This window comes from Seriola dumerili, unplaced genomic scaffold, assembly GCF_002260705.1.
Source record: "Seriola dumerili isolate Sdu_G_001 unplaced genomic scaffold, Sdu_1.0 BDQW01000110.1, whole genome shotgun sequence".
Taxonomy (NCBI): Eukaryota; Metazoa; Chordata; class Actinopteri; order Carangiformes; family Carangidae; genus Seriola; species Seriola dumerili.
In genome coordinates, this window is record NW_019174365.1 from 12513403 (window position 1) to 12537755 (window position 24353).

Below are 24353 nucleotides of genomic sequence, written 5' to 3' on the forward strand. Positions count from 1 at the left end.
ATCTGCAACACATTCAGCAACTTCATCTGCAACACGTTTAGCAACTTCATCTGCAACACGTTAAGCAACTTCATCTGCAACACGTTCAGCAACGTTATCTGCAACACGTTAAGCAACAGAACAGAGGCAGTACTCATTACCAGACCATAACAGAACAAGGTAGACATCTTACAGAACAGTAACAGAACCTTGTTCTGAAATGTAATAATAAAACAAATAAAACAGAGCATTCAAAAAGTCAGCAGGATCCTGCACAACACTAGGAGAACCAAATAGAACATGTACTGAATTGTAAGGAACAGTAGCTGAGATCAATGGAACAGCAGAAGAAAGCAACAGAACAGGAGCAGAACCTTAGAATACAGACAGAACACACTGCGAAATGAGCAGAGCATCACAGGGAACAGTTGTGGAACACTACAGAACAGCAGGACTCTGTGGAACTTATTAACCCAACTTTACAACCTAAAAATGTAACCGTATGTGATTGGATTGTTTATAATAAACACAAGAATATATAAGTGTATACTTCCCCTCTTTTTTTTATATTTCATGTTCAAAATAAATAAAATTCATTCAGCCTTTTGCTAACTGCATGCACATTTATTTACATGGTGATTAATGTACACTTTTAAAAACTGAAGAGTAAAGGAACCACACATACCAGGGCTTTTAGCACAGAAGTCATATACACCACGGTTCGAACCATGCAGAACATGGAACCCAGCTGAACACATAACCTGTTTAAGTGTTTTTCTCTCTTAAGGTAAAGTTAGACCCTCAGAGGGCTGTTTTGATCCGTCAGTGTTTGGTTCTCCAAGTTCTAGTAGGAACCCTCTGGTGTCAGTTGGAGGAAGTGCAGGGTAAAGCTGCTCAGACTGGGTGTGGAGGTGAACATGGAGTTCAGCTGTAAGAAGATTATCACACTGAGCTAATTACTGTCAGAGAGAGAGAGAACACAAACTCTGTGTCTCTCTCTCACTGTCTCCTGTTCCTGTTTCCACTCACGTGCTCTGACACTGTATAAAACGTCATTAGCATGCGTCATCCACCTGCACCACTGCAGTGGTAAAAAGCAAGGATGGAGTCCTTGAAATAGTGGTATTAATGTCTATGGAAAACAATCCAAAGAACACAAGGAGGAGGCGAATGTGGACCTGTTTGTAGCTCAGGAAAACAGAACTTGAGATAAGTACTTTTTAGCATAGATAAACATACGTAGCTATTGTTCCATGCTGCATTCCTCTTGGTTGGTTAGTAGACACACAGGTTGTAGCAGCAGTCACAGTGTGAGGACCACCGTTTTGGAGCAACAATCAAAGATATCACTACGTTTCTTTCATGTTGGTCATTTTTCCTCTGTGACAGCCCGGAATCACACAGGCTAACCTGCCTTTACGCAGCTGTTAACATGTACCAACCTAGCCTCATGTAGCTAGCAGTTAGCATACAGTCATCTAGCCTGATTTACATACCCTCATTTATTTAGCTGTTAGCATGTAGGCACCTAGCCTCATGTAGTTAGCAGTTAGCATGAAGCCATTTAGCTTCATTTATGTGGTAGTTAGCGTGTAGCCACATAGCCTAATGTAGTTGGTAGGTAGCACTTAGTCACTCACTGTCAGGCTCGTCACAGCTGGTGTACTCAGGTGTGGTCACTAGATCCTCCTCAGAGCTGCTGAAGCTACCAATCACATGCATCTTCCCCATCCTCCGTGCCCTCTGCGCTGTGCTCTCATTGGCTGGCTTCCTCTTGTGGGCGGAACTCGGGTCCAGGTGTTGCTGCAATAACGGACTGCGGCGGGGAGAAGTGGGGCTGGCATGATTGGCTGCCCGGTCCACAGAGAATGACCTCTGACCTCCAGATCCGACCAATCCCTGAGGCCGATTCTGATGGAGAGCTGAGAGGAAAAATAGAAGTCAGACTGAGGCACCAACAGGTTGATGATTCTATACTCTGTGATTGAGGCACCAACAGGTAGATGGTTCTATTCTTACCTGTGTGTCTCAGGGTCAAGTGGTCGGGCTCGGCGGCTGCCAGGGAGACATCACTGTGGCGACGTTGGTGGCGGACCCTGCCAACTTGAGCTAACATCCTCATGGCCTCCTCACTCGGCTGTGGCTTCACCGGGTAACGAGCCAGGTTTGGGTCACTACGGTAACGGGCCTGAAACTCCTCTTCTTGCCGCCGCTGCAGCTCACGCTCATCCAGAACCTGGTCCAGAGGATGGTCCTGATCCAGGAGAGGAGATGAAGATCAACGTCATCATCAGAGTAAAGACTGGCTGCAGTGTTTATTACAGGAACAATATGAAAGATGAAAATGACCAATTAAAGTGGTATTATGAAAATTATATTAACAGTAATTAATTATAATTATCATTATTATTATTATTAATAATAATAATAATAATAATAATAATAATAATAATAATAATAAATAACATTCATAGGTTTTAGTGCAGGACCCCACAGATATCATGTCATTAATGTTTCACTTGTAGTTTTAAATGTTTTAGATTAAAAACTGGACAAAACAATAACAATAATAACAAAATCAAATCTAAATAAAATCAAATTAACAATTATTGATTTGACTTTATTTTAAATTTGTTTTAATTTTCATTGTGGTTCTTTGAGTAGTTGTGTCACTGTTGATTCAACAGCAGCTTCAAACACCTGTTTCCTACTTGTCCTATAAGACTCACCTGTGAGTGCCAGCGGCCCCGTCCATCTCTGATTGGTCGCCTCCGGCTCCGCAGATCCTCCTCCCCACTGCCATGGTAGCCATGTGGCGAGCGAACACGGCAGTCCAGACCGAGGTCGGAGGGTGAGTGAAGCATCCTGCCCCCCCCACCATCATAATATGACCCTGAGGGGCTCCGCCTCCTGTCAGTCACACAGAATGAGCCGGTCAACAGAGAAGAGGAGCCTCTGTGTGTTGCCTGGTTTTATACAGAACCTGAACTTTGTGAGGTTCTTCCTGTGTTTCTAATGGGACATTATTATCATTACAGGAGCAGTTCATCATTTTGGGGAATGAGTCCAGTTAAACAGAAACTATATCAGTTTCTGTCTCTGTTCAAACTAAAATTGTTTTCTTCTCAACACAGTTCACACCGAAGTCACAAAGTTAAAAACTGGCCCGGGTTGATATGCACTGGTACCATGATGGGTTAATTTCACCCAGTACAGCCACGTACTGATCCAAAGACCAACCAGTTAACTCACCATGAATCCTGAATCAGATTAAATTAACAAAAGGTGGAAGCTAAAACAGAACCAAACAAAAAGCTCTGTCCTGATTAGTCCTCAACTGATCCACACCTGAACCTGAACCTGATCCTGGTCTCCAACAGCACCGCAACAATCAGAATACATCATATTAATAAAAGCTTCAGTCTCAGTCATTAATCTGACTCATAAATAAACACATGAGTGTAAACGAGAAGACAGGTGAACCTCAGTGTGAAGAAACCGTCGCTCTACAAACACACACAAGAAAAAAAGTTTCTTACACTTTGTCCTTCAGCTGTCGGAGGTTTGAAGCTTCATATCGACTCAACACACGACACATTCAACCTCCACACACACACACAACCACACACAGTCAGCAGGTTTATAACTGATATCTGGATCATAACTGAAGCTCTGCCCACTTTGTGACAGGTCCCTCCCCCCTGCCTTATATCCTCCACCTTCGTCACCCTCCCATTTCCTCATCCTTCTCTCTCTGGCTCCACCCACACTGGAAATTACATCACAGTGTGTGTGAGTGTATGTGCTGTTAGCCTGTTAGCTTCTGTTAGCAGCAGTAAGCCTCTGTGAACTGCAGGATTATTCATCTGTTAATCTGATTACAATTGTGTGTGTGTGTGTGTGTGTGTGTGTGTGTGTGTGTGTGTGTGTATGTGTGTGTGTGTGTGTGTGTGGTGGGGGGTCACACACTCTAATTAACAACAAACCAAACTCATTAACAGTCTGTCTGACTTTAAAGGAGCAGTCTGAGGTTTAACTTTTTGTTCCAGTATAAATGTTTCCGAGTCTCAGTGTTTCATAAAGAAGCAGATTGTTCCTGCAGCTTTAGAACCAGGAGAACTACGGGTTTATTCCTGTGTGAGGTCAGAGGTCAGACTGATGAAGACTGTGGAGCTCCTCAGTGTCTCCACACTTTGATAGTTTCATCACAGCTCTCTCTGTTTCTTCAAAACAAGGTGTTGACATTAATAATAAACCGTATTCATACGTTTTCATCATGTTGTTTGAAGCTTTCTCGTTTGTCTTGTTGTGAGCACTGTGAAGACTCTTGACTGCCACCTGTTTCTCTGTAGAAGCAGAGCAGATTTTAACAACATGCTAAACTGTTTATTAATGCCGTTGTTTCCCGTGTTCGGAGCGATGGTAGAGTTTCTCTCCTGTGTGGGAAATCTGAGAATCAGCCTCAGCCTGAGCTACAACAGATCAAAGGTGAAGTGTTTGTGTGTTTTTCTGTGTGGTTCTCTATGGTTCTAATGTGGTTTTCTTTATGAGGGTCTTTGCTGTTCTCTGATGTTGTGTCAGCTTCATGTTCTCTCAGATATTCCTCAGGTTCTTCTGCCTTTAAAAGTTGGACTGTGTGAACTGGTCCTCATGAATTCTGCTGTATAAACAATAATCAGTGAAGATAAAGGTACTCACCGCTCAGTGGCTCCATTGCTCAGGGGCCCCGTGGCCATCGGCGACCCCTGCATTGATGGGTGTGGAACCCCATGAGAGGTGTGGTCGACAGACAGTGTGTTGGAGTGAAACTCCCCCGAGCGAGTAAGAATCTCCTGCTTCCTCCTGCACACGTTACAAACCCACATCACCTGAAACATGACACACACACACACACATTCAACATATCACACATTCTCATATATATGACAAATAAAAACTGTGACCTCAGATTATTTAAAAAAGTATTTCACCAATTTGATTGGTGCTGTTATTCACTGTGGTTGGGCAGGTGGGGGTGGGGGGGGGCTACAACAACTATTAGGCTCCTGCTGAACCTGAATAATTTACCATTTAAGGACATCATTAATTTGTTGTAATTGCATAAAAGGAGATAATTAATTTCATTCATGTAACAGATTGTAAAAAGAAAAGGTGTGTGTGGAACCAACAGTCCAGGTGAACACGCTCATCTTCACTTGTTAAACCAGGTGTGTGTGTGTGTGTGTGTGTGTGTGTGTGTGTGTGTGTGTGTGTGTGTGTGTGTGTTTGTGTGTGTGTGTGTGTGTGTGTGTGTGTGTGTGTGTGTGTGTGTGTGTGTGTGTGTGTGTGTGTGTGTGTGTGTCCTGATTTCTCTGGCTGTGGTGACCCCTCCTGTTCATACTGGACATTAATAGAAGTCTTGACAGAGACAAAGTCCACAGTCCACAGGTGCAGATCCTGTTTCACTGTTGAGGTCCAGTGGAGGGAAATAGGAAAGTAAGTAGTGAAATGATTCCCATTGATATGATTCAGTTCAGTGTGAACAGGAGGAATCACTGCACGGGAAACAACAACTCTAACTCCTCACTCTAACTCCTGACATGGAGCATCTTAAAGGTTTGTAGTCCTCTCTTAGTGTGTCACAGTGCACTCACTAGAATCAACGCTGAGAACACTCACCTTATTGGCTCTCAGAGGGACACGCCCCCCACAGCGGGCACAGAAGCGACTCTGGCAGTAGCAGCAGGCTCGCCCACAACCGTCAGCGAACTTCGTCTTGCGACAGATGCCGCATGTCGGAGACTCTGCCCTCGCCGTTTGAGCTGCTTGAGGCTCCTCCCCCAGCTTCTTCACCTGGTCCTTGTACATCTCAAACTGCTGATGTAACTTCCTGTGTGGGGACATGGAGCGGACAGAGGTTAAAGAGGTTGCTATTCCTTCAGCTCTGCTGCTGCAGGAGACTGTTGACCAGTCTTACCTGCAACGTGAGGATCATCAGACCTACAGCATTAGCTGAACTAGCATTACTGCTAGCAAGCTTGAAGAGGTGTGCGTTTCAAAATCTAAATGAATCATGTTAAGTAGAAGTCAGGTATGTACAGTATACTTTCTCTTACAGTACAAACTAACAAACCCAACAAATAACCAACTGACACTGTCAGCTGTCACCGTTGGTCATGACCCTCACTCTGCAGATTAAGGTGGTCCATCAGGAGTCTGTTTCCTCAAAATTTCCTGTTTTCACTTTACCTGTATCCACCTGCACACAGGTAACAGGATCTGACGTGACAGAATGATGACTGACTGACTCCACCTGTTTGTCTCCTCCAGGGGAGAAGCAGTCTAGTATCAATCTGGATCAGAGTTCCTGGTCTGATGAAACAGACCAGAACCACCAGGTACCATCAGATCTTTGTTTTCCTTCGGTCTGGACCCAATGACCTGAACCACGGGTGAGACACACACCTGATCTATCTCTGGTTTTTACTCACGTCTGCGACCCGTCGTCAGTCGGACTTTTAACCTGCAGAACTTCCGACACATTGGCGGCAACGTCATTGACCAACTGACTGAACCCCGAGAACAGATTCCACCTGTCCAGGTAACACAGAGAATCAGCTGACAGGAAGGAGATTCTCTGGAGGGGGAGGGGGAGGGGCAATTTGGAAAACAGGAAGTAATTCAATAAGGTTTGGGAAAGAGATGTGGCCAGGACAGGTGCACTCAGGGAGATGTAGTTCAGACTGAGGTACTTACGAGGTTGGTTTCACTTCCTCCTGATCCCTGAAGACACACATGATGACGATGATGTGGATGATGATGATAATGAAATAAAAATAAAAATGACATCAGAACAGAAACAAACTGAAGTAACAACTAATAGAAAACATGAAGAGACATAGAGGAAGCTGCTCATGTTCATCAGGGTCAGATTTTATACGTCACGCTGTCGTACAGATGAGCCTCAGTCTCAGTTTACCTGTGTGTGTGTGTGTGTGTGTGTGTGTGTATTTTTAAACTATTCATACTCTGAAACACTAAAAGTCTCTAAATATTATTCAGCTTTTTAAAGTGTTCACCATCTCTGTTGGACATTGTCATAAATCACTCTGCTGACGTCATTTCACAACCTGATTTCATTCATCTAATTCAGACTAATTTAGTGCAGCAGCTCTTATTTTGAAAATCATAAGGTTCAACATAAATAAATGACAAAAAGTAAAAAGACAATCAGACAGGAAACACGTCAAAATAAAATCACAAACATCACATGATCAACCTCCGCACTGAACAAGGCACCAGGTCAGAACTGTCCGTCATGATGCATCCCTGGCCACATGCCCAGCCAGTGATGTCACGGCAGCTGTTTTTGATGGAATGAGCCTTTAATAACAGGAGTTGCTGGCTCATATCCCGGGGCTGATGGGTAATGAGGAACGAGAGACTTCCTGTCAGCACATTCTCCGCATGTTTCACCAAAAAAACTCTTTTGTCAAAACCTGAGGCCTGCATTACCCACAATTCAGATGGACCTCTGACAGGTGGGTGGTGGGTTGGGATGAGTTATGCTAGTAGCAGCTAATGTAGCCTGGAGCAGAGATGGGGGGGGGGTGTCATCATTGTCATAGTCCCCAACACCTGGACACACCTGCTGATGTGGAAACACCAGTCCATTTAGTTCTGGACTAAACTAAGAATATATGATATACAGTACGAGTCAAAAGTTTGGACACACTTTCCCATTCACGTGAATGGTATTCGTGTCATTGCTCACTAGTCGTTACTATATAATCACATCAGTACTCAGTAGTCATTACTACAGTAGTCATGAGTTGGACCCATCTTTGTACTTGACCTTCATTCTGATGTCAACTACACATCTGTTAAGTTTTGTGACTGTGTCTTACACAGTTGTAACACTGTCATGGTGATAAAATCTGTCCACAGACAGACAGACAGACCTACTAAAGTCCTCAAAACCACCTCTGTGGTAGTTCCCTCTACAGTACGGTCAGTAGGTGTCTCCAGGACCACATTTTTCCATGAACCTGACATGCTGTCTGCTGGTAATCAGAGATCAGTCACAGTTCAGACAGTTCGGTGCACAATGAAGTAGGCTACTTTTACTGTGATACTTTAAATACATGAAGATGATAATTTATTACTTGAGTGGGGATTTAAACTGTGGACTCAGTATGTTTACTTCAGTAAAGGATCTGAGTACTTCCACCATCACTACATGAATGACACCTAAAGTTGTAGTTTTTTAAAACCTTTATTTAACCTGAATTATGTTGTGTGCTCATCAGCTGATGTCTGACAGTATGAGCTTTTCACAGCTTCAGAGAAAATCATCAATAATTCTGATGGAAATATTGCTTCCTGTGTGAAACCTGTCCTTCAATTCAGTGACAGCAGCTCTGACCTGCAGTCAGCAGGATATTTGCTCATCAACAGAAAATATGTCACTCAGACCAATTAACTTTCTTCACTGATTATTGATTATCATCACCTGGCTGGAGGGCACTACCATGATCAGTCAGTGATTCGGCCTACTGATTATTGAGACTTCCCCCCCTTACTTGAGCATGCTCTGCTCCTTCTCCTCCTCCTTCTTCTGTCTCTCCATCACCGACAGGATGATGCTCCGCTCCTCCTCTGTCAGGTGGCTCAGGTCCGGCAGCTCCGGCTCCGAACCGGGCGATGCAGGTCCGGCCGGGCCAGACATCCCGACTGTGAGCCGCTAAAAAATCAGGACGCAGTCAGTCAGTCCCGGCCATGTGACGGAGGGCCCGCCAGTGTAACACCAATAAATGTAAATGATGATGATGGTGATGAAAGCCATAGAAATGTAGGGTGTTCATATTTTTTTGTCCACCTCTAGGTGGATCCAGCGGGTGAAGCCTCGAGTGGCGGACACAGCACCGGTCAGAGCCACTCCGTCTGCACCTTCACCCGCCATCAGATCATCCACACATCCACCTGTTTATCCATCCATCCATCCATCCATCCATCCATCCTTCCATCCATCCATCCTTCCACCTCTCACCGACAGACGCAGCGGCGTCCTTTCGCCTGTTTACTCCGCAGTCATGTCGCCTCCTCCGGGGTTCAGCGGCGGCGGCTCCGGACGGCTCTCCGTCCTGGCGGCGGCTCTCATCCTCCGCTACACCCCGGCGCTCAGGCCTGCTGTTGTCGCGGAGTCCCGCCGCAGTTCCTCGGTTCTTCACGGTGATAATGGACGCAGCAGCAGCGCAGGAGGAGGAGGAGGAGACGAAGGGAAAATAAATAAATCCTCCATAGACTGAGGAGGAGGGGACGGGGGCAGGGCCACGGCGTGACGGCGTTACGCACAGCAAAGATCAGCTAGTCACGGGGTGGAGTGGAGGGGGGGTGGGGGGAGGCAGGTGGGTCTGCTAAGGGAGCTAAACATAGGCCTGCCGCCAAAGATAGACACACAAACAGCCAGATTAACAAATATATAACACATAAACCAATAGATACAGTGATTGATCACTAGTAACCTACAGTCCTGTAAGTGTTTCTTATGCGGATTCAGGATTAGATAGTGGGTGAGATATGAGATTATAGTGGTGCAACTTTTCAAAATTAAAGCCCTGTAAGGAATAAAAAGGAAAACAGTCAATGACTGTGACCAAACAGAATATTTATTTTCCAGTATAGAAACATTAAATCAATCACAGGTGTATCTGTGACATCAGAAGGAGCACAAACATCTCTAAAACTTCATGACCACTAGAACCTCTATGGACATGAATTTGTCTCAATATTATTTGTGGGAATAGATTGAGAGTCCCTGTGTAAATGTGTAATCTGTAAATATAAAACACCTCCCACAAATACAAAAAATAAATTTATAAACTCACAAAAATATCTTGCAGATAGAACTTGGATCTGCAAATACACAAACAAATTCCACGAATAAAAACATGTCTGTGAATACATTCAATTAAGCAGCTAGCTTGCCCCCAGGGGGCCATGCCCCATGCCTGAACAATTTACTTCCCAACTTAGTCCCCCGATTTAGATATAGGTTCAAATTAGGATCAAAATGATTTTAAGTTTGTAAACTAATGTTTACAAATAATTCCAAAGTTTGTAGTTGTAAATCGACCTTTGTAAACCTGTAAAATAAATCTGCATGAGAAATTCAAGTTTGTGCCTGTGAAAAAAGTTGTGCTTGTAGCAAAGAGATTTTTATTTGTAAAAAAAACTAAACTGAATCAAAACTGAACAATTGTGGTGAGGTTAAACAAAGACACAGGGAAAGGAGAAATGCTTTTGTGGATGTCTGTGTAGAGATAAAGTGCAGGAAACTGTAAAACTCAGTGTGCAACATTCCCAATGTTTTCATCCTTGTAGCTTCAGTGTCTCACACTGTGAGAGTAGATAGTGCTACAGTTTTCTGCCCTGTGTCAGGACACAGATGTTGACATAACTATTTCTTCTTTTGCAGTGTCTTTGTGTAACCTCGACACTGATCATTTGTTCATAGTGTTGTTTCAGTCTTTTAACAAATACAAATACAGATCCCTGTACTCCTCTTCCTACCCGTTCCTGATACATGCCACGATAGCTGTGTCATCTGAGTATTTCTGGACGTGGCAGGACTCAGATTTGTATTTAAAGTCCCCTGTGGAGCCCCAGTGCTGCTCATCACTGTCCCTGAGACACAGTTACCCAGCCCGACATACTGTGGCCGTCTTGTCATGTAATCCACATTCCAGGATGTGAAGCAGGACAGCAGAACAAGACATAATGTTTTCCACAGGACCGGGACCCTCCCTGTTTGTAGACCTAAGTTAAAGATCCTCTGGACAGGCTCAGCCAGCTGGGCTGCACCGTCCTTTAACAGCCTCAGACACACACCATCCGGGCCTGTTGCCTTTCCAGGACGTAGCCTCTTGAGCTCCGCCCTCACCTCCTCCGCTGTAAAGGACAGGAGACCTGACCCCAGTGTGGAGGGAGTTGCAGCTGCAGTGTCGGGTTGTGAAGGAGATGCTGTAGGAGAAGCTGCAGCTGAAGCAGTGGGAGAGAGAACAGGTGAGGCTGTGTCAAAGCTGTTGTAGAACAGGTTGAACTCATTGGCCTTGTCCACATCACCTGATGTTGCTGTTCTTCTGTTTATAGCCAGTGACAGTCCTCATCCCCTTCCACACCTCTCTGGTGTTGTTGTGCTGCAGCTTCCTCTCTACTTCTTTCTTTTTGTAGTCCTCCTTCACCTGCTTTAATCTCCTCTTCAGCTCATGTTGCACACACCTAAGCTTCTCCCTGTCTCCATCCCTGAAGGTCTCCTTTTTCTGGTTGAGGAGGGTTCTTGATGTCACTGGTGATCCAGGGTTTGTTGTTTGGAAAGCAGTGTACAGTCCTTGTTGGTCTTACAGTGTCCATACAGAAGTTAATGTAGTCTGTGGTGCATTCAACCATTCTATCAGGTCAGTGACCTTGGATGTTGTCATTTTCATTTTATGATAAACATGTGGCTCTAATCCTCTTCTGTAATTTCCGTTTTATATTTTCAAGATATTTTTATGAGTTTATAAAAGTTTTTTTTGTATTTGTGGAAGGTGTTCTATATATACAGATTACACATTTACACAGGGACTCTCAATCTGTTCACACAAATAATACTGATTCAAATCCACCTCCATAAACCTCCTAAAGAACCTCGAGAACGTCCTCAGTCATATTTTAGAACAACTGCACCGTGCTTTAGTTGTATCTTAAGACCCATTGTGTCAATCTCTCCTGGAGCAGGTCGGCCATCACTCCTCCACCCAGCAGATGGAGGTAGAGCTCCATGTGAAAAAGAAGAGGGGTGAACGGCTGGGGTTGGCGCCATCACAGGGTTTTTAGGTTGGAAATGTCCAAAATGAGTGAGTTGCAGGTCTTGGTGAGACGCAGACTGACGGCTGCTGCGGAGGAGATCTGCGGGGTTCTGGATCTCACTCTGGGGGGTCTGGAGGAGGAAGTCCGCCGCCAGCAGAGACTGCTGCACTCCGTGCTCAACCCAGAGATCCGTCCGCAGAGAGGCGGTGAGCGACCGCATGTTGAACTCTGGCATTTTAAAAGTTAACTACTTTACAAGCAGCATGCCCACAGGATATCACGTTAAAAACGACCCTACTACAGTTAGAAGTTTGTTCTAGGTAATTCGGCAGGTAGACAATTCACCAAGAAGGTACTTCTGATACAAAAACGTCAACTTTATTAATTGTGATTACTGCTCGCTGTTAATGACAGTGTGTGTGCAGATGGATAAACGTCACAACTGTCGAGTGGAGTCAGGTGTGATGTTGCTCCAGTTTGTGCCTCTCATGTGTTACCGCTGTCCTCCAGTCACAGAGCCCAACATCTGCTTCTCTGAAACACCTGAGACCGTTTAACAACACGTGCTGCTGTTGTGAAGATTGATCAAATCATTTAAACTAAATTTTAAAAAAAAAAACTGGAAATTATCCTCTGACTTTTCACTGAGCATCACCAACACATGCAGCACCTTAGTTCATGACATGAGACAGATTACATGATGAAGCCTCCAGCTGACTCATTTTAAAATGAGAAATTGTTGGATATGCACTTGGCTACAAACATGATATAATGGTAACAGGTGACACAGAGGTTATATTTCTGCTTTATTGTTTGTATTTTTAAGCAACATGTTTAACTTCTATCAGAGAAAACTCAGACCCAAGAATCTCCCTGACCAGAATATTTCACACAAGCTGAATCATGTCCAGCTCATACAGATACACAGGTCAATCTACGTTTGTTTTTGTCCAAGAAGAAGCAGTCCTCCTCCTCTGGTAGTCATCCAGCACTGAAAGTCCTACAGGGCTGACATAGGGAGTCAAGTTCAGTCATTGTGTCCTAATGTCTTAATTTACTGTTCCCTGCAGACGTCCAGCAGTTGTTGGTGAAGAAAGAGGAGCAGCAGGAGTGGAGCTCCAGTCTGGACCAGGAGGACCCAGAGCCCCCACACATTAAAGAGGAACAGGAGGAACTCTGGACCAGTCAGGAGGGAGAGCAGCTTCAAGGACTGGAGGAGGCTGATATCACCAAGTTCACATTCACTCCTGTCCCTGTGAAGAGTGAGGATGATGATGATGAAGAGAAACCTCAGTCTTCACAGCTTCATCAGAGTCAGACTGAGGAAAACGGAGACTTTGAGGCAGGAGAGGACTGTGAAGGACCAGGACAAGCCAGGAACTTAGTCCTTGTAAAGGCTGAGCGATGTAAAGATGAAAAAAAAACCTCTTGTTGTTTTTGTTGCTCTGAGTGTGGGAAAACATATTTCTACAGTTACCTTCTGGAGAGACACATGAGAACTCACACAGGAGAGAAACCGTTTAGCTGCCCTTTGTGTGGTAAAAGATTTATACAAAAGGGACGTTTGGCGCAACATATGGCCATCCACTCAGGAGAGAAACCGTTCAGTCACAAAAGATTTACCTGCTGTGCACAGGTCAAAAACCATGAATGTGTTCACAAGTCCTCACAGCTTCATCACAGTCAGACTGAGCCTCCAGCACCAGAACCAGACAGGATCTCAGTTCCAGATGGTTGTTTACAGCCAGTTAGTGATGACAACACGTCAGAGTGTTCTGAACCTGAGTGTGAAGATGATGATGATGAAGAAGAGAAACCTCAGTCCTCACAGCTTCATCAGAGTCAGACTGAGGAGAACAGAGAGGCAGAGCCTCCAGCCAGCAGCTCAACTGAACACATGGAGACAGAAGCTGATGGAGAGGACTGTGGAGGACCAGGACCAGACAGGAACTCAGATCCAGACAGACATTTAGAACCAGGTTCTGATGACAAGACTTCGGGGTCTTATGAACCAGAGATGGAAGACAGTGATGATGGTTGGACAGAGACGCAGAAATCATTTAGCTGCTCAGACTGTGGGAAAAGATTTGGCCGAAAGGGAAATCTGCAGACTCACTTGAGAACTCATACAGGAGAGAAACCATTCAGCTGCTCAGTTTGTAAGAAATGCTTTGGATGCCGCTCAACCTTGACAAAACACATGCTAACTCACACAGGGGAGAAACCATTTGGTTGCTCATTTTGTGGAAAGAAATTTCATATCAAGGGAACTCTGGTGAGACACATGGAAACCCACAGAACAAGAGAGAAAGAATTCAGTTGTTCAGTTTGTGTAAAGAAGTTTTATGATAAGTCGACTCTGGTAAGACACACGAGAACCCACATAATAACAGACAAAACTCCCAGCTGTTCATTCTGTAGAAAAAATTTTTATGACAAGTCATCTCTGGAAAAACACAAAGCGACCCACACAGCACGAGAGAAGACGTTTAGCTGTTCAGAATGTGAGAGGAAATTTTATTTAGAGGCACATTTAAAAGGTCACATGAGAATCCACACAAAAGGAGAGAAACCATTCAGCTGTCCCGTTTGTCCAAAGACATTTAAATTAAATGATTATCTGAAGAAACACATGAAAGTGCACACAGGAGAGAAACCCTTCAACTGTCGTGTTTGTGACAAAAGATTCACATGGTACCCACAGCTGAAAGCCCATCAGTGTGGTGGGGAGACCAGCTGAAGCAGACTGCCTTCTTTCAGTGGTGGTAGCAGGGAGAGGCGACAGCCAATGAGAGTGGAGCCCCAGCTGAGCTGACTTCACACTTAAAGTTTCTTTAAATGACGTACAGAGTCTCTGTGGTTTAGACAGGACCAATATGGACAAGTATGAAATATGAGGAGATATAATAATTGACTTGTAGCTGTTTCTAGTTGTCTTCAGAAATCATTTTGTAAAATGTATCAGCCTCTTTGCCACTCCATGTTTAAAAAACCCATTGACACCATGACAAAAATTATTCGCTTTGTTTCTTCGTCATGTTTTAACAACACTGTTTTCACATTATAACTTGTAATTACGTTCAGATTCTTCTCCATCATCAGGAGGCCACTGATTGGTCCAGATTCTGCAGGACAAACGCAGCCATAACTTGGAAACCATCTTATTAAAACTCAGTAAACATCAGGTGCACCAGTAGCTCAACTGGTTAAACATGTCTGACATATGAAGTCCTGAGTCCTTGCTGCAGGGACCTGGGTGTGAATGCAGCCTGGACTCTTTTACCTCCTTCTCTCTACTGACTGTTGAAGGTAAGACTTTAAACAAGAAAAAAAAAACATGTCATGGTGGCAGTGATACCGTGCTGTGATGACAGAAACATCTGCACAGAGTTAGAAGAACTGCTGTTCACACTGCTTCAATCAGTAATTAATACATTTGGGTATATTTCTCGATTCGTCATCAAACCTCTAATGAACCTCTGATTCATCAAACCAACTGATCTTATTTTGTTTGAATTTCCTCATTAAAGCTTTTGCATTTAAAAAAAAATATTTTTATTTTGTTCCACTTTGACAGTTTAAATGAATTTGTTAGAACCAAATAAAAATCCATTTTAATTGAATTTTGAAACCATGTTACTGTCTGTAGAGTTGTAATTAAAGTTTTGGAAATTTACTCTTTCTTTGTAACTTTCTCTTTATCTACTTATTTCAGAACACAATATGACCAGTAGAACCTCATAAAGAGATCCTAGAACCTTTTATAACTATTATATTATATTGTCCTCAGTGACAACAAAAACCTCAAACAGCTTCCCCTGTGAGCACGAGAACCCCATACAGGATCCCTAGAACCGCTTTAGTGATCACCAGAAACATATTAAGATCCTAAGAACATCTTCAGAGATCACTGGAACTTCTAGAACCTAGTTAATGATATTAGAACATCTGAATGGATCCCCATAGGACCCCTAAAACTTTTTAAATTCTGTATAAGACCCATAAACTCAGTGATCACTAGAACCTGATGTGACCTCTAGAATCCTAACCCCCACCCACCCACCACCACCACCACCAAAAAAAAAGTTTTAGTGACAACTCTGATGTCAGGAGGTTTCTTCATACTGTGTATAATCCTAAAAAACGCCTCTTAAGAAATTAGAGACTGAGATCTCCAGGTTTGTGGAAGCAAAACAAACAGAATTTACTGAAGACACTAATTGATCTCATTCAACACAGAAGGCTGAGGCTTCCAGACTTAGGGCGAGTCAGAGGACTTTGGATTTCAACAAACCTCCTGTTACGAAACAGAGAGAGGCAGCGATATTCAGGTGACGTGCCACTGATAGGTTCCCTTTAATGAAGATACACCACATATTTCATGTCACAATCATGTTGATGATGATATTAATAAAAATAATGAGTCTCTTCGTTTAAGAACTGGATAAATCTCCCTTAACATGTTCAACAGTTTTCTCTTTCTTGTATTTTTTTCCCTTTAACTAATGATATTCATTCATAAAATGGATGCTTAGCTTAGCACAAACACTGGAAGCAGGGGTTAACTGTTAGCTGTTGGTATGATGTTGCTGTGACAGGTAACATAAAATGACTGCAGAGAAAATCTTTAAATTAAACTTTAATGACCAAAAACCTTCAACAATGACAAACATTAACCTTTTTCTTCCACTGAATCCAAACTGGTCCTTCATCAGACACTGTTAATGTAGTTCAACATGTCCACATTCAGTTAATGGTCAGAGCAACAATACGAACAACATTTATACTTTTAAATAAACTTTGAAATTAAAAATTTACATTTAATTTAAAATGAAAAAGAAGTAACTTCATACATTTATGTTTTTTATGTAAAAACTGGATAATTAACAATAATATTAATCCTGAAATCAGAAATAGCAGCAAAAAATCATTAAATAATTGATTGAAATCTAATGAGACAAACTCTTTTCCGAAACTCTGTGCAATAAAAAGCAAGATACTTTTTCTTCAGTGAAACAGAGCAGGACGTAAATGAACATCACATCTGTTTACCTGTTCACTCTGCCACACTCTTTTCCATGAACACACACACTGTAGTTAACTTTGACTCAATCAACAAATACAGCAACATCATAGTCCAGTAAACTCTCTGTCAGGTGATCGTCAGAAGTCTGACCCCTCAGACAACAGCATCAAAACTGAACTCCTCACTGCTTCCTGAACCTAAATCTGTGCTCTGCTCAGGACAAATCTCTGACCCCTGATTTCTCTCAGGGGTCTGGACTCTTTCTATCAACACAGACATCTGCAAAGAAAATATCGTCACAACCTGAAAGATACAGGTATAGAACTTAACAGTGTGTAGTTGAGATCAAAATGAATGTTGAGTTCAACCCATGAGCACTGAGTTCTCATGTAATGATGTCATAGTGACTACGTCATGTAATAATGTTAGCTCTGTCCCAATTCAGGGGCCACATCCCTCAGAGGACGTGGTCTATGAAGGTGTGGCCTTTCGTAGCCGCCACAGACCTCAAAGGCCAAACCAAGATGAGACGGTCTGGCCAATGGACAATTTTCTCTTTGCATTACCAACTGTGACCACCCTTACCATTGTGTTGAAAGCATGGCTCCTGTCGCCTAGCAACCTTGAAAAGACGTAACTTTTCACAAAAACTTAAACTGAGCTGAAACCCAATACTTACATTTAAAAGTGAAATCATCAGGGTCTCTGTCTATGTTGTTTGCCATATTATTTTCATTACCGGTACGCAATGAATCTTGGGACAGGTAGGGCCCTGAAGGATCCACCTGTTGGAGCATTCGTTGTCCAGGAAAAGAAGGAAGCATTCGAAGGAGCCTTTGAAATGGGACAGTCTAGCCGCACCTCTGTGACAGTTGGTCTTTAAATGCAGCCTCTGAAGGATAAAACCCCTGAACTGGGACAAAGCTGTAGTTATGACCGTAGAGTACTGATGGCTTATAACGTCAACATGTTGACGGGTGTGTGTGATGGTGTCACCCCATGATAGATGACCTCTAAGTTAGTGCACGTATTCTTATTAACCAAGTTAAAATAAATTCAAAGCTCTGATACAATAAAATACAGTTAATATAAATATGTGCTCTGAGTTGTCAGGTGGTTTCAGTCAGTGACAGTTTGAACTCCTTCAGTCATCAGCTGACTCTTGGTTTCATCCTGCTGATTCTCTCTCAGGTCTGGACTATCTGTTTCCTGTGACTGACTTGTTTCAGTCACAGTGTGTTGCACCATGTGTCGTTTCATATTTGATACTTGTGTAAAGCTTTTACCACAGACTGAGCAGCAAAACGGTTTCTTTCGTGTTTCCCCGGTGTGCTGTGCCATGTGTCGTTTCAGATTTCCTCCTTGTGTAAATCTTATGCCACAAACTTGGCAGCTGAATGGTTTCTCTCCTGAGTGAGTCCTCAGGTGTTTCTTCAGAGCTCCACTTGCAATAAAGCCTTTGCCACAAACAGAGCAACTGAACGGTTTCTCTCCTGTGTGAATTCTCATATGAGCTTTCAGGTTGTGTTTGTGATTAAATCTGTTCCCACACTCACGGCAGCGGAACGGTTTATCGCCCGGTTCCACCTCTGAGTTCTCCTCAGTGTCCTCCAGCTCTGACTGCTCACTGCCACACTTGTGTCGTCTGAACCCCGACAGCCACGTGAACTTTTTGTCACAGATACTACAGCTGAACTGTTTCTCTCCCGTGTGGACAGCCATGTGTTGAGTCATGTGCACCTTCTGTGTGAAACCTTTACCACAAAATGGACAACTGAACGGTCTCTCTCCTGTGTGAAGTCTCTCATGTGTCTTTAGATTGACCATGCGGCCAAATCTTTTCCCACACTGAGAACAGCTGAATGGTTTCTCTCCGGTGTGACTTGTCATGTGGCCCAGCAGAGACCTCTTACAGCCGAATGTTTTACCACAGTCGGAGCAGCTAAACGGTCTCTCTCCTGTATGAATCCTCACATGTGTCTGCAGATGTTCTTTGCGGCCAAATATTTTCCCACATTCAGAGCAGCTGAATGATTTCTTGACAGTGTTACATCCTGAATCAATTCCAGGCACTTTTACAGACTCATGTTCATGAGTTTCTTTCCAACCAAAATCTTTGGTCTTATCATCAGTATCTGACTGTAAATGTCTTGCTGGATCTGAGTTCCTGGCTGGTCCTGGTCCTCCACAGTCCTCTCCTCCCACAAAGTCTCTGTTCTCCTCAGTCTGACTCTGATGAAGCTGTGAGGGCTGAGGTTTCTCCTCTTCATCATCATCATCTTCACTCTTCACAGGGACAGGAGTGAATGTGAACTTAGTGATATCAGCCTCCTCCTGACTAGTCCAGAGATCATGAAGCTGTGAGGACTCACCGCCACACTTGTGTCTTTTAAGCTGATAGAGCCACGTGAATCTTTTGTCACAAACACTGCAGCTAAACCTGTTCTCCTTTGTGTGGACAGACATGTGTTGTGTCAGATGTCCTCCATGTTTAAAGCTTTTCCCACACACTGTGCAGCTGAATGGTCTCTCTCCTGTGTGGATTCTCATGTGAATGTTCAGATTGTCCTTGCGGCTGAAGATTTTCCCACACTCAGAGCAGCTGAATGATTTCTCACCTGGCTCTGCATCTCTGTTCTCCTCAATCTCACTTTGATGAAGCTGTGAGGACTCACAAACACACTGGTGGCTTTTGAGCTGCGTATACCAAGTGAACCTTTGGTCACAAAAACGGCAGCTGAATCTTTTCTCTCCTGTGTGGACGGACATGTGATACGTCAGATTTACCTTCTGTGTGAAACTTTTAGCACAAAAGGGGCAGCTGAATGGTTTCTCTCCTGTGTGAGTCCTCATGTGAATCTTCAGATGTGGGCTGCGGCCAAAAATTTTTCCACACTCGGAGCAGCTGTATGTTTTCTTGCCTGTGCTACATCTCACATCATTTGCAGGGACTTCAATAATTTTCAGGGAGTTTAAAACTGACTGAGGTTCCCTGGTCTCCATCCAATCACCTTCAGTCTTACAGTCTGTGGAGTCTGACACCCTATTGTCGGGATACAGCTGTAAAGGACGATCTGGATTTAAGTTACAGACTGATTCTGACTGACTGGTCCAGAGTTCCTCCTGTTCCTTTTTAATGTGTGGGGGCTCTGGGTCCTCCTGGTCCAGAGTTGAGCTCCACTCCTGCTGCTCAGGGGGAAGCTCCTCTGTCCTCACCAACAGCTGCTGGACGTCTGCAGGACAGAGTTAACACACAGAGACAAGTGGTCAATTGTGTTTTACGTGTCACTACAAAACCTCCCACAGAGGTTCCACCATTTGATAGAACGTCTGACAACCTCCTAAAGCACCACTAGAACCACATACAGGAACCACAGAACTTTATAAAACATGGAAGAACCATTTCCAGGACTACAAGAATCCTCTAAATCTTCTCACAACCTGACAGGAAAACAGGAAAACTAGAACCTACTAAAGAAAACCAAGAACTTCCTTAAGGACCACAAGTACCATCTAAAGGATTGTAGAATGAAGAATGTTCTAAGGGACCACCACGTTCACTTACAGGGCAACAAAGACCACCCAAAAACCTGCTTAATGACTGACAAACATCCCTTAAAGGACTTCTAGAACATAATGAAGGACCATTGCATCCATCTAAAGGACTAATAAAATCCTCTCATCGTCCACAATCATAGCCTAAAGATAAACTACAACCTCCTAAAAGAAAACTAGAACGACCTAAAGATAAACTAGAACCTCATAAAGCACCTAAAGCATCATGGCTCCTTTAATGTACAGACAGGTGACAGATGAAAGTAAAATCCCACATACGGGTTCTCTGAAGTTTTTTTCATGCTCAGTTGTCACTTCAAATAAACAAGGGTTCCTCTCTTCTCTCTAAAAACTGTTCAATGAACAGATCCATGTTGTTCCCACCTGATTCTTCATCATCATCTTCACTCTTCACAGGGTCAGGAGTGAATGTGAACTTGGTGATATCAGTCTCCTCCAGTCCTTGAAGCTGCTCTCCCTCCTGACTGGTCCAGAGTTCCTCCTGTTCCTCTTTAATGTGAGGGCACTCTGGGTCCTCCTGGTCCAGACTGGAGCTCCACTCCTGCTGCTCACAGGGAACCTCCTCTGTCCTCACCAACAGCTGCTGGATGTCTGCGGAGAACAGTAAACACACAAACATCAGGAAACTGAAGCCAAGAAAGCCAAATGACTGATGGAACATGACTACAAACACTTAATGACCTCTACAACCTCCAAACAGACTATAACCTCCAAGAGGTCCCCTAGAACATCTTCAGTGACCACTAGAACCTCTTACAAGAGAACTCGAACCACATTAAGGAACCGTAAATGCTCATCAGTCGCCACAGGCATCATCTCAAGAACCACAAGAGCCTCCAAATGGACCCAATGCCCTCCTTAATAAAAATCAAGCTCTACCTTAAATATACCCCAGGAACCCTACAACCTCCATAATAATGACCTGCACTGTGGGCTAGGTTTTACCCAGACAATATTTTATATTCACCATCACATGTGATGAGAAACGGCAAACGCCAGCTTTTATTATCAACTAATCTATTGATTGTTTTTGTGATTAATAATTAGTCTAATCAATACTAAGAAATAGTGACGTCTTCAATGTCTTTTGTCCAACCAAAAACAACCAGAAAATCAGAGGTTTTTGACGTTTCTTACAAATAAAAAAAGATGAATTATTGAACAGTTGTCGATTATTTTTTTTCACAAGTGTATAACATTTTTATTGGTTGCTTTTTAACCTTTTGAAGTTGTTCGTGCAGCTCAGGTTACCATGGTGATGCAACCCGGTTGCCACGGGGACACAGCGGGGTGAAAGGTGAGCTAGCTTCTTTATAACATAGAGAGTCAAGAGAGCTGCAAACCTGCGATGCTAACGCGAGCTCGGTGGAGCTAGAGTTGTAGATGTTCGGGCTCGTGTTCAGTTCGGGTTCGGGTTTGGGTTCGGGTTCGGGTTCAGGTTCAGGTTCAGCCAGCTGTTACAGCTGGAACTGACTCAATGTGAATCCTTTCAGTAATAAAACACACAGCTGCACGTTAACTACTACCCAGTAGATCATTAACGAACAGACCAACAGCTCTATAAGTCCTGGAGGCAAATCACCTGACCAACACCAGCTAACGTTAACTTAGCAACGTTAGCACAACAGTCAGCAGAAATAAAGCAAACCTGCTTTTCTCAGTTTCGTTTCAGGTTTTAGCAGCAAACCAGGAAGATTTCCGGCTTGATCCATCTCTGATCCGTTTACAAAACGGAACTCTGACGGTTTAAGTACCGTTGTTAGGTTCAGCTAACGGTTTACTCTGCTAACCGCTGCTAACCGCTATCACTGTCAAACCACCTACAATTTCAATTGTCACTTCCGGGACCGGTTTCAAAATAAAACTCAATATGTACTCGGGATTGTGTTCAGACAGGTTTATGGTGTCAGGTCCATCACTCTTGGATGTTACAGCCACTCTCTAAAGAAAAGATCGGGATTCGCCTAAGAGAGCGAATCTATGGGTTAGCCACAATAGCCGTGAGCGCTTCCAGTGAAACTTGGTTATCGCACGATTTTCCCACCTGTTAACCGGTTCAGGTTACAGGGTCAAGTGGACGTCAGAAGGTTTGATAATGATTAATGTGCTGTGTTTACTTTGCGTCAGTAAAAATCAGGTTTATGTGGAAGATGTTACCAAAGACATCATCACGGATGAAGCTTTGATTTCTGAAGCACCTGTGATTTGGTTTATTTGCACTAATTTGTTTTAGTCTAATACTAGTCAGTTCATAATCATCATCCGATGCAACTGCTTAGAAAATATTATTAAAATAATACACTAACTGTATATAAAAAAAAATAAATAAAAAAAAACTACAGAGCCCCGAGATGTTTATTCCTGTTTGTATTCCTAGAGCAGAAGTTCTCCGTTTGGTTTCCTTTTTGTTTTTATTTAATCTATATTTATATATTATATTAACTAAGATCACAGATTATTTATACCATAATGATAAATACAGGGCTCTGAAGCACAGCAGGTGATGGTAACGCACCTTAAACTCCAGGTGCCACCCGCCATGCAAGAAGAAGAAGAAGAAGAAGAAGAAGAAGAAGAAGAAGAAGAAGAAGAAGAAGAAGGAGAAGGAGAAGGAGAAGAAGGCGAAGAAGGCGAAGAAGAAGAAGGAGAAGAAGGAGAAGAAGGCGAAGGAGAAGAAGGAGAAGAAGGAGAAGAAGGAGAAGAAGAAGAAGAAGAAGAAGGAGAAGGAGAAAAAGAAGAAGGAGAAGGAGAAAGAGAAGGAGAAAGAGAAGGAGAAAGAGAAGGAGGAGAAGAAGAAGAAGAAGAAGGAGAAGAAGAAGAAGAAGAAGAAGAAGGGGAAGAAGGCGAAGGAGAAGAAGGAGAAGAAGAAGAAGAAGAAGAACAACAACAACAACAACAACAACAACAACAACAGTAGTTAGCCCAACAACGACAGAACAGACGTGGTGTGAACAGATCAGAGATGGACCTACACCGGAAGCCGCTAGATTTGGATTCAGGAGACCCTGAACCGAAGCACAGTGGAGCAGGTTTGTTTTACTTCTGCTGCTGGAAACACGTTTACTGCTGTAGTATTGTTGCTAAGCTAACGTTAGCTGTTAGCTGCAGCTAGCTGGTTTATGATGAACGTTTACTTTATGTTGAATGTTAATTATTACTGGCGGGAAGATAAAGCTTTAGCTTGAGGTCGCAGCAGGAGACTTCAGGTGAGGCCATCTGCCGGACGGGAAGAAACACCTGAACACAACAAACAGTTAAAAACTGAATCCCTCAACGTTTTACTTTAACAATAACATTAACTTGATGATCATGTAATTAAGGTATTAATGGGCTCTAATAGCAGCAAAAAAAACCATGTCAGTTTCAGTTTAATAAATCTATCTGAAAAACCAATATCATTAGAAGTGTATGTTATATTTTGGATAGGTTCACTTTATCTGTAGTCAAACATCTGTTTACTTTGGCACTACATTTTCTCAACCATTGAACTATTGTATTCCTACGCATATGTCTACTTACATGACTGTATTATGCAGATCAGCTGTTTGTTGGAGAGACACATAAATTCAGTCCATTTACCATTTTACCATTCAAACCTTTTCATCTACTAATTAGTTCACTCAGGTTTATGAAATGTGAAGGCAAAGATATTTCATTACTTGACTAACTCATTGTGTTATTTATTAAACTTTATACAGATTAATTTCTATTGTATAGAAAATGTGATGAATAAAAAACATGACAGTACAACAACAAAAGAGAAGAATGAAGAAAGAAAGTTATGAGATACTCTGTCATTATTTTGAGTCTGTGAATATTTTTTATTAAAATATATCTGAACATTTCTGGTCTCACTGTCAATTAATAATGTTATCCAGCACAGATTAATAATAACACCTGTGTGTCTTACAGTTTTACCTCCAGACATCCACAAAGTGATTGT

At 43.0% G+C, this 24353-nt stretch overlaps 3 protein-coding genes across 5 annotated transcripts in view; 1 reads left to right on the forward strand and 2 right to left on the reverse strand.

Moving 5' to 3' along the window:
• Positions 1–9217, reverse strand: part of LOC111223508 (regulating synaptic membrane exocytosis protein 2-like) — a 35280-nt gene extending 26063 nt beyond the window's left edge. For all 3 annotated transcript variants that reach the window (XM_022747689.1, XM_022747690.1, XM_022747688.1), the window contains exons 1-7: positions 9008–9217; positions 8541–8701; positions 5638–5848; positions 4678–4847; positions 2709–2889; positions 1999–2233; positions 1620–1901 (exon numbers count right to left, since the gene is read on the reverse strand). In XM_022747689.1, the coding sequence (XP_022603410.1) occupies positions 1620–1901; positions 1999–2233; positions 2709–2889; positions 4678–4847; positions 5638–5848; positions 8541–8686 (1225 nt within the window). In that variant the 5' untranslated portion in view covers positions 8687–8701; positions 9008–9217. The remainder of the gene's footprint in view (positions 1–1619; positions 1902–1998; positions 2234–2708; positions 2890–4677; positions 4848–5637; positions 5849–8540; positions 8702–9007) is intronic.
• A 2634-nt stretch (positions 9218–11851) lies between these two features.
• Positions 11852–14700, forward strand: LOC111223138 (zinc finger protein 835-like). Its single transcript, XM_022747165.1, has 4 exons — positions 11852–12014; positions 12879–12895; positions 13070–13198; positions 13481–14700. Exons 1-4 carry the CDS (start codon positions 11852–11854, stop codon positions 14546–14548), a joined length of 1377 nt encoding a protein of 458 aa, XP_022602886.1. The 3' UTR covers positions 14549–14700.
• A 2378-nt stretch (positions 14701–17078) lies between these two features.
• On the reverse strand, positions 17079–22132 carry LOC111223139 (zinc finger protein 3 homolog). Its single transcript, XM_022747166.1, has 4 exons — positions 22059–22132; positions 20774–21001; positions 18391–20067; positions 17079–17137 (listed from the first exon to the last, which is right to left on the reverse strand). Exons 1-4 carry the CDS (start codon positions 22120–22122, stop codon positions 17079–17081), a joined length of 2028 nt encoding a protein of 675 aa, XP_022602887.1. The 5' UTR covers positions 22123–22132.
• Between the last annotated feature and the right edge of the window lie 2221 nt (positions 22133–24353).